This window comes from Sycon ciliatum, chromosome 9, assembly GCF_964019385.1.
Source record: "Sycon ciliatum chromosome 9, ocSycCili1.1, whole genome shotgun sequence".
Classification (NCBI taxonomy): domain Eukaryota; kingdom Metazoa; phylum Porifera; class Calcarea; order Leucosolenida; family Sycettidae; genus Sycon; species Sycon ciliatum.
In genome coordinates, this window is record NC_088651.1 from 6,811,505 (window position 1) to 6,822,259 (window position 10,755).

Below are 10,755 nucleotides of genomic sequence, written 5' to 3' on the forward strand. Positions count from 1 at the left end.
CGCCAAATGTCGTCACGGGTTTGGGAACCGTGAACGAACTGCCTCTAGGCTCCTCGCCACGCCACACAACACAGGACTTGTGCAAATTGTTAGAGTACTTTTCTTCTACTTCATTTCAGTAGGCGACTGGGGAACTCATAAAGAAGAACCAACACTGACAACGAACGACTGACGACTGACACTGAGACAAGACGAGACAACAGAATATATTATAGTGAAGGCGTACAACGGGGACAAGACGAGCAAGTGTGTACCAACGGGGACAGAAGACGGTGCAGCCGCATGTACGCAGGAGTCGAAAACAGCGCAGCAGCATGTACCACGACTCAGCAGCATGTACAACAAAGAGACACAAAAGCAGCCACATGTACGACAAAGAGCTACACGTGCAACCGCATGTACAACGAAGAGACACAAGCGCAGCCACATGTACAACAGTGGTAACCAACAACATCAGCCGTCGCGAAATGCGTCCTCAGGCAACCATGGCTCAATTAAATCTTTGTCACGGTCTAAAGCATTGGCACATATATCAATAGTCTCGGTGATCGGCACATTAGTGAAACGACTTACATCGAACGAACAAATGTGTGCAGAGGACGGAACGGACCTAGCATGCAGCTTCTCCACAAAATCAAAGATATCTTTCACGCAGTGCTTACAATAGTACTCTTCAACTACCTTTAATATACCACACAGCCATTTGGAGATAGCATACTGTGGCGAGGCCGTCATGGACACAATGGGACGGACCGGACATTCAGGCTTATGAATCTTTGCCAGGCCGTAAAGTCTAGGCTGCTGAGAACCAACTGGTTTCATGTGATTGAATTCACTAAAGATATTCTCAGCCTTTGATTTCTTTAGATAATCGACTAATTCTTTCTCTATTTTGATGGTTCTGTCAAATTGTGCAGCTGGACCAATCCGTTCGAACTTAGATGCATCAGTGAGAATAATGTTCATTTTGTCGACATAGTTATAGTTAGCTTAGAGTCTAGGCTTCTTCTGTTTTCTTGATCAGTTGACGAGCCACACCAACGACACTTACAGACAGTTGAATCTCTGGAGTACCGTGCTTGGCTGGACGGAGACGGCTTGGATGGCCCTTGTTTGGCGGGAGGACGCCAGTCTTGTGGTTGTCTGGGTGTGTGAGCAGCCGCGGCTAGGCTCATGGGTGCTTGTAGTGCCAGCTCTTTGTTGACGGACTCGGTTTTCCGGGCAGAGGCAATAGCATCGGCAAGCGTCGAAGATGTGTGGTCTTTTAGTTGTAACTGCTTCGAGACGGCTCTGTCCGTCATATGCGCGACGGACCTGTCCCTGATCCGTTCGTCGGGCTTGTCAAAGGCACAATATTTAGCTGCAGCGCGAGGCGGCGGACGAACTCCTCCACGGACTCTCCGGGATGCTGCGTTGTTTGCTCAAATATTGTTCTCTGGTGGATGACGTTCACAGCCGGTGTGAAGTATTGGTCCAGAGCTGCCGTGACGGAGTCGTACTTTTTCTTGGTGTCGTCCGTCAGCGGGAGAGCATCAAAGATGTTGTCGGCCTCGGCACCCATGGTATACAACAAAGTGCTAATTTGACGGGTTTCATCATCCCGATCCAACTTGGAGAGGGACCAAAAGCGCTCGAACCGTTTGGTCAACTGCGGCCACGACTGGGGAGAACTGAAGTCGAAGGGGTCTGGCAGGGGAAACTTGGCGGACGACATTGTGTTCGGTGTACTACAGGTTCCAAATCCCTGGCTAACAGCTCTAGCACATTTTGGATGCGCACTCCAACAGCCTTCCAACTTGGAAGGCACATAAGAGGTGCTAGAGCTGTTAACCAGTTAGTTGTAGAACGTCAGTACCGTCGGTCAGTGTCGTGCAATGTTATCGCATGAGCTGATTTGTTTAGTAACCGGCGGTGTTAGTGGACATTGTAGTTCCTTGGTCCTTTTTCTTTTCTATAAATGTATCCTTGGCTCTTCATCCGAGTCCAATCCTCTAAGCGTTATAATATCAGTATTGACCACAGTCTAGTTTTGCTCCCATTGTGTGGTTTGCCTGTCTATCGGCCGTTGTATTTTCTGAATCGCTTTGCTGGGGCTGTCCCCATGCCGCGGGCCGGTCTGGCCCTTTGGCCATCCGTTTGCCTGCATCTTCTGCGTAGGTACAAAGCCGAACTCCAAGCGTCGCTGGCACGGCAGTCGTCAATGGAGCGGACCCATGACAAGGAGCACTTGGAGTGGCAGCAACGCTTGGAGACCTGTCAGCATCAGCAGCATCAGCGTCAGGAAGAACTGGTTGAGGCACTGATGAAAGCCCGTGATGAGGTAGACAATGGTTCAGATTATTTGTAGTTTCCTTTGTTGGGACACTGACCGAGACAGAAAGGTGGAAAGGTGGAAAGGTGGAAAGGTGGAAAGGTGGAAGACGAGCATGATGCTTCCGCTTCCCCTAATTCCCTGTTGTCTGAACTGAGATCTGCGTATAATGCTGTGAGCAACACGTGCATACACCGACAAACATATCACCAGGCTCGGTCCACTGCTGATGATGGTCCGATTACCGTACTGGCTGTTGCTGCTGCTATGCCCAGGCAGCATACGAAGAGCTGACATGCAAAAACCCGCTAAATCCATTTCATCACTTTTCGGATAATGGCCAGAAAAGGATTCATGTTACGTGCGGTTGGTGTCTAGATCCAAATTTGGGTTCCAGTTTTGATATAGTTCTAGTTGGGTTTTGAATGTGAAATTTTGCCTGGTGGTGCCTCTCGACCTTTTTGATTACACGGAGCTGAAAATCTCACTTTCTCAAATTTGGCGTTTATCAGGTTTTGCATCTCAGCCCTTCAATCCTGGCCAGGTACTGTAAAAGCAGAAATGTTCGGTGGTGTTTCATTTCGGTAACTTCGGTGCCGACAATTCTTACCTAAAATAACACACGCCGAAAATGTCGGTACTAGTCCTAGACTGCTACCTGGAAAACGGGTTTACCGAAAATTTCCCTCCACCAAACCTGGAGAATACCGAAAATTTCTGCTTTTATAGTATTTAGTTACTACAGTGCTTCTGAAATTCGATCGCGTGAGTCAAGATTGCGCTCTGCACTCAGTTCACATACCAGTGTTCGCAGGTCTAGGGCTGCACAGCGCCCGGCGCGGCTTGTGTGTGTGTGTGTGTGTGTGTGAGTGTGTGTGTGTGTCTATGTGAGTGTGTGTGTGTGTGTGTGTGTGTGTGTGTGTGTGTCTATGTGTGTGTGTATGTGTGTGTGTGTGTGTGTGTGTGTGTCTATGTGAGTGTGTGTGTGTCTATGTGAGTGTGTGTGTGTGTGTGTGTGTGTGTGTGTGTGTGTGTGTGTGTGTGTGTGTGTGTGTGTGTGTGTGTGTGTGTGTGTGTCTATGTGGGTGTCTAATGTATTGGTTAAACCACCATTTCTCTGTTTCTAACAGCGTATTGGTTCTTACGGTGTGCACTGCTCTTCACAGGCCACAGCACTGGCTGAGCAGAGATTGTCTGAGCTATCGCAGCGGGACAGGGTACTACGCCTGCTGCAGGCCAGCAGAGCACAGGCGTTACGTGTGCTGGAGGAGAATGGACTGGTGAGATTGGTGACGGCACTGGCGCTTGCACTGTTTTACCTTGCTCTTGTCCACACTAGCCTTCCTCCTGTGACCCTGGGAACCTAGGGTAGGGAAGTACCTAAGTTGGGGGAGGGAAGTGTGAAAGCCCTTGCACTGTTTTACCTTGCTCTTGTCCACACTAGCCTTCCTCATGTGACCCTGGGAACCTAGGGTAGGGAAGTACCTAAGTTGGGGGAGGGGAGTGTGAAAGCACTTGCACTGTTTTACCTTGCTCTTGTCCACACTAGCCTTCCTCCTGTGACCCTGGGAACCTAGGGTAGGGAAGTACCTAAGTTGGGGGAGGGAAGTGTGAAAGCCCTTGCACTGTTTTACCTTGCTCTTGTCCACACTAGCCTTCCTCATGTGACCCTGGGAACCTAGGGTAGGGAAGTACCTAAGTTGGGGGAGGGGAGTGTGAAAGCACTTGCACTGTTTTACCTTGCTCTTGTCCACACTAGCCTTCCTCCTGTGACCCTGGGAACCTAGGGTAGGGAAGTACCTAAGTTGGGGGAGGGAAGTGTGAAAGCACTTGCACTGTTTTACCTTGCTCTTGTCCACACTAGCCTTCCTCATGTGACCCTGGGAACCTAGGGTAGGGAAGTACCTAAGTTGGGGGAGGGGAGTGTGAAAGCACTTGCACTGTTTTACCTTGCTCTTGTCCACACTAGCCTTCCTCATGTGACCCTGGGAACCTAGGGTAGGGAAGTACCTAAGTTGGGGGAGGGGAGTGTGAAAGCACTTGCACTGTTTTACTTTGCTCTTGTCCACACTAGCCTTCCTCCTGTGACCCTGATAACCTAGGGTAGGGAAGTACCTAAGTTGGGGGAGGGAAGTGTGAAAGCACTTGCACTGTTTTACCTTGCTCTTGTCCACACTAGCCTTCCTCATGTGACCCTGGGAACCTAGGGTAGGGAAGTACCTAAGTTGGGGGAGGGGAGTGTGAAAGCACTTGCACTGTTTTACCTTGCTCTTGTCCACACTAGCCTTCCTCATGTGACCCTGGGAACCTAGGGTAGGGAAGTACCTAAGTTGGGGGAGGGGAGTGTGAAAGCACTTGCACTGTTTTACCTTGCTCTTGTCCACACTAGCCTTCCTCCTGTGACCCTGGGAACCTAGGGTAGGGAAGTACCTAAAGTTGGAGGGGGGGGGGTACTAGTAGTGGATAGGGAGGTTATGAAAGGGGTTTGTGGGGGGGGGGGGTGGTAGTTCCGGGAAGTTGGAGAGGGGAGTACTTTGTAGTAGATGGGGAGGATACCAAAGGGAGGGGGTGGGGTTCCAGAAAGTTGGAGAGGGGAGGGGAGTACTTTGTACCGGATCGGGATGATATGAAAGAGAGAGGGTGTGTGTGTGGGAGGGGAAGGGGGGGGGGGGGTAGTTCCTGGAAGTTGGAGAGGGGAGTAACAGTTGTATCCCTGGTCGTCATTCCTTTTCCTGTCCCTAGCCCTCTCCCAGGCAGGTAGTCGGTTAACGCGGAATGTTTCGGAAGTTATTGATCCCATCCCAAACCCCGACCGCCATCCCCTCCTGGAATGATTACTGTTATAGCCTGTGCTGGCTCTGAACTTCACACCTGAAATGATTGGTTGACCGGCCTCAGCCAATCAGAGTTCAGCAAGGGTTGTTTCTGCCTGATACACATAGTCTAGCTGTCACATAATGATCAGTTCGGTCAAGCATCATAATGATCAGTTCGGTCAAACATCATCTTTCTTGTCGCTTAGCTTTGCCAATCTCGATTGCAACTTGGCTACCACATCTGCCTTCTTCTTTGGCGTCTGGCGCGAAATGCTGACACTCTTGTACACGGGTATAGGCGGAAACTCTTTGCCGGAAGCCACCTGCTGGACTTTGTTCATAGGCTGGCCGACATCGTCGTAGGACTTCTCCACATACACCTGCTTTGCTACGTAGTCACCCTTGTGGCGCGAAAACTGGCTTTCGTAGCGGAGTTCTCCACTGCTTGTCTTGGCTTGATGGCGGCCAACATTGAAATTATGGTCCAGGGCAGCCAACTGTGTCCGAGCTTCCATACCCGCTCAGCTGAAGTGGATGCGCTTCGGGACATACTTGGTCATGACACTGTGGAACACCTGCATAATGGACACACGGCAAAGCAATCATTAACTGCTACTATTGTGTAGTCAGGCAGGTGCATGCACATGTGTGTGCGCACGTGTGTGTGTGCACGCGTGCGCGCGCACGCGCGTGTGTGTGTGTGTTTATAGCAAAAGAATACTCGTGAAAGGTACTGCCAGTGTTGCAAGCATATGTACGTGTGGATTTGATCTACACAGTGGGTACCAGAACATTACCTCTAAATTTCCCGTGTGCTGAAATCCAGCCAGCTGTGGCAAGTCATTCAGGAGTCTTGTGTCAAACACCACGGAATGGAGTGCCTTGTACAACGCTGAGTCTACAACCTGTTAGAAAATTACCCCCACAACCGGTCTCAGGCATACCACGGCCAAAACACCACACAGGTCTGGAGAAGTAATTATACTAACTGGAAGGTTATTGTTTGTGCTAATACACACGACAGTACAACAAGAGAGAACTTTGTTCACAAAACCATCGCCATCGGAACACACCAGAACTACTGTAAAAAAGAGCCAAGAGCAGCATGTATCAGAAAGGAACTGGAGCATGCATGCGTACCACAGCAAGCGCAAACAGCTGCACAAAAGATGAAACATGACGCTGCTATTATGACAGCATACATGCATGCGTACAAGAAAGCCGCAACCACAGGATGAATCACGCACATGAATCACGTGACAGGCAACAAGAGGTAAGAAGTAATGTCAACTACACAAGACAGAGTCATACAAGAGAAAGTCATAGTTCGATTACAAACCTCTCGCACAATTTCACAACCAGCATGCTGCCAGTTAGCTGATCATTTCGGTCTATGACAACAGCTCCACATGTTGGACAGTGCCTTAGCAACTCGTCCAGCGAAGACTCGTACACCATGTGAATGCTGTCTTTCTCCCGCTGCGTACTCTGGAGCTGTTCTGATGCCTCACTGCACGATCTTGGGCAGTATTCGGCCTCCGACTCTGACATAGGGTCAACGCTCACAGCTGACTCCGCACTCGAGCACGTAAACGACACAGCAGGCTTGGTTGGTGTCAACAGGTGGGACTGCGCCACATGCGTTCCAAACAGGGGCCTTCCCCGGCGTGGTGTTTGTGTTGATCTCTCTTGGTGCTCAATGGAGGCTTGTGTGCCGCATTCTGCCGTGGACGTGCAGCTACTGACAGTTTGCGTTCCGGATTCAGCCGTTAAAGTCTCCAGTAAAGACGAAGTTTTTGATTTTAGGGTGAACTTCCCCTTTAAGTCACCAGCAAGCCAGAGAAGCGGATTTTTACTAATTTCTCATTGTTGTACCCAGTGTTCCACCCAGTGCAATCTCGTGCTGCATTCTACTCTGCTGTCCAGGAAAATCCTGGAGGGGAGGCAGAGCTGGTTGCCCTTGCAGAGGACACAGCGCTCGCAACCGATTTGCAGATTCAGAATGAAAATCTCCGCACTGTGATCCGAGCAATGCGTGAAGAGATGGAACAGCTCGGTGCCAAGTCAGCTGACACGGCGCAGAAGTACAGCTTTTCTGACAAGTCAGGTACGTGTGAAAGTGCTGCACACTTGCGTGCGTGTGTGTGTGGGGGGGGGGGGAGGTATGTGGGTGAGTGTGGGTGTGCATGCATGCATGTGTGTGCTTTTGTGTGGGTGGGTGTGTTTGTGTGTCTGTACGCGTGTGTGTGCGCACGCATGCGTGCTTGTGTGTTTTTGTGTGGGTGGGTGTGTTTGTGTGTGTGTACGCGTGTGTGTGTGCGCACGCATGCGTGCTTTTGTGCAAGTGGACGACAGTGACCGTGACATGCTATTGCAACCTGTATATCCTGCACATTGCAGACTACTCTGTGGCACTGGAGAAAGAGTTATCAGACGTGAAGCGTACTAATCGCGCTCTAAAGCTAGCGCTAGAGGAAGCGCAGGTGGCGGTGACATCAGCCAAGGCAGAGTCGTCATCTCAAGCCGTCGCTGTTCGGCATTGCAGTGAGGAGATGTCACATCTCCGGGCACAACTCGATGAAAGTCGACAAACAGTTGGTAAGCTGCAGCATGGTGTGTGTGTGTGTAGTCGGCGACTCTTAGTTGTCCTTAGTGTGCAATTCCATGGCTTGGGTATACTCAAGTTGTGTGATGACCAGGCATTGACGAAAATAGCATCTGTCATAATTATAACAAGCTACACATACATGTAGAACAGAGCCTCTAGTGAATGCCAAATGCAGCTGTGTGATGATCAAATGCAGCTGTGTGATGATCAAATGCAGCTGTGTGATGATCAAATGCAGCTGTGTGATGATCAAATGCAGCTGTGTGATGATCAAATGCAGCTGTGTGATGATCAAATGCAGCTGTGTGATGATCAAATGCAGCTCATAGCCAGCAATCGCATGTCACCACGTACATTCAAAATCAACATAATTTTGCGAATCGACCTTTTTTTCAGGATCACTTTTCAACGAGGATGAAGCAAAGTCGGCCGAACGAAGCCTAGAGGAAGAAAATCACCCTCTCCACTTCACCATCACGATACTGACATAGATACGAGATGAAACAACTAAAAAATCCACAAGAAAACTGTACGGCCATCATCGCGCTGACTTTGGTCTGACTTTGGTCTGAGAATTTCTATCACGATCAAAAATGTACGAGGAGCACTCAAAAATAAGCCACAGACGTACCTTTATCGCTCTCTACCCCTTTTTCAAGGCACAAAAGTCGACTCTCCACTTTCAAACCAGGAACCAGACATACCAGTGGTCCTTTTCAGCTGCTCCACGAGCCCAGGAAAGGTTCACCAAGGGGCGCAGAGCAGCATCCATTCCAGAAAAAGAGCTAAAATACGAGTGAGACTGCATGCCTGAGTACATGAGTACATGTATGAGTACATGCAGAAAATAGTCAATTTCAGCGTTTCTGCTCCAAACAGCAACTAGCTTCGACTAGAAACAAAGATTACACCAAAGGATCAAACAACAACCATTTTCTGCAGTTTTTTTGCAGATGGCTTCCTTGTGCTTGGCCCAGCACGCCAAAAATCACACCTCGGAGGAGTACAAAAATTACAACTCTCAGATGTCCTCGATTGCTGGCCATGGTGTGATGATCAAATGCAGCTGTGTGATGATCAAATGCAGCTGTGTGATGATCAAATGCAGCTGTGTGATGATCAAATGCAGCTGTGTGATGATCAAATGCAGCCGTGTGATGATCAAATGCAGCTGTGTGATGATCGCTGACATGCATGACAAGTTACAGCTAGACAGCCTTTCGGTTCCGTTGTGTGCGTATACTCGTCAGGCGAAATAGCACGTCATAGTACATTCGAGATCAGCGGGAAGAAGATGACGACGTCCACTAATTTAGTATCTGTGCACACGAATCTGCTGTGTGTGTTACTCTGTGTGTCAGCTATGGCATTATCGCCTGTGGTTCCATGCCTAGCATGTACGTCTGAACCATCCTGCAAAGTTTGAATGACGTAGGTTGAGCGATCGCTCCGCGAAACATACTTTTTGAAATTCTCTTCATAGTATATCTTCCACCATTGAAATTTCGAATTTCTTCGATTTTTTTGCTGAGAGGGATGGCTTGCAACCTCGATATGGCTTGTTCCAGGCATGCTTTGGAGCCATCGCCTGTTGAAGTAGTGGCGGGGATCTGCCCTGCAACTGCTACAACAAAAAATGATTCGATCTGAGAAAGGGTGAGCCCGCGAATCTCGGTTGAATATTGAGTATTTCAAGCCTTTTCACGACGAAGATGGAGTTCTTTTTGGAGATGGACATCGCGGCAAAGGACATGGTGTCCGACTTCTGGCATCTGGTGAAGCCAGGGATCATTTGTCCAGTCAGGTCGGCAGCCTAACCGTCGGTAAGCTTGTGTTTGGATCCCGTTCTGCTCGATGTGGTAGATCACAAACAATTTGATATCGCACAAATTGATCTCAGCATCGTGCGTACGGTATTTTATATTCAGAAAATCCCAAAGTGTCTCTGTGTGGCCGTCCTATGCCACGAGAAACTCCAATCAGGCTCCTATGTCCTCTGCCTTCATGATTGAATGTCCACTTCGTCACTTGAACACCGAACACAACAATCGAGGACGGCTTTGCAATGAAAAATACAGCTATACTGGAGCTGAAAAAAGAAGAAAAAAACGTGCTCAGGATGAGACTCGAGTACACGCATACTCTCCCAGCAAGTGAAACGCAAATTTTTGTGAAAAATGCGTGTCGCCGACTGACCAGTAATTTCGCCTGACGCTGCTCTGCACATTTCTGCATTGAGCACTCTGCATTGAGCACTCTGCATTGAGCACTCTGCATTGAGCACTCTGCATTGAGCACTCTGCATTGAGCACTCTGCATTGAGCACTCTGCATTGAGCACTCTGCATTGAGCACTCTGCATTGAGCACTCTGCATTGAGCACTCTGCATTGAGCACTCTGCATTGAGCACTCTGCATTGAGCACTCTGCATTGAGCACTCTGCATTGAGCACTCTGCATTGAGCACTCTGCATTGAGCACTCTGCATTGAGCACTCTGCATTGAGCACTCTGCATTGAGCACTCTGCATTGAGCACTCTGCATTGAGCACTCTGCATTGAGCACTCTGCATTGAGCACTCTGCATTGAGCACTCTGCATTGAGCACTCTGCATTGAGCACTCTGCATTGAGCACTCTGCATTGAGCACTCTGCATTGAGCACTCTGCATTGAGCACTCTGCATTGAGCACTCTGCATTGAGCACTCTGCATTGAGCACTCTGCATTGAGCACTCTGCATTGAGCACTCTGCATTGAGCACTCTGCATTGAGCACTCTGCATTGAGCACTCTGCATTGAGCACTCTGCATTGAGCACTCTGCATTGAGCACTCTGCATTGAGCACTCTGCATTGAGCACTCTGCATTGAGCACTCTGCATTGAGCACTCTGCATTGAGCACTCTGCATTGAGCACTCTGCATTGAGCACTCTGCATTGAGCACTCTGCATTGAGCACTCTGCATTGAGCACTCTGCATTGAGCACTCTGCATTGAGCACTCTGCATTGAGCACTCTGCATT

The 10,755-nt window shown here is 49.2% G+C and overlaps 1 protein-coding gene across 1 annotated transcript in view; it reads left to right on the forward strand.

The window, feature by feature from the left end:
- The window catches only part of LOC135824579 (coiled-coil domain-containing protein 57-like), a 39,632-nt gene that overhangs the window by 23,940 nt on the left and 4,937 nt on the right, over window positions 1-10,755 (forward strand). The window contains exons 6-9 of the mRNA XM_065337312.1: window positions 2,158-2,320; window positions 3,478-3,591; window positions 7,054-7,234; window positions 7,528-7,725. Of these exons, the coding sequence (XP_065193384.1) occupies window positions 2,158-2,320; window positions 3,478-3,591; window positions 7,054-7,234; window positions 7,528-7,725 (656 nt within the window). The remainder of the gene's footprint in view (window positions 1-2,157; window positions 2,321-3,477; window positions 3,592-7,053; window positions 7,235-7,527; window positions 7,726-10,755) is intronic.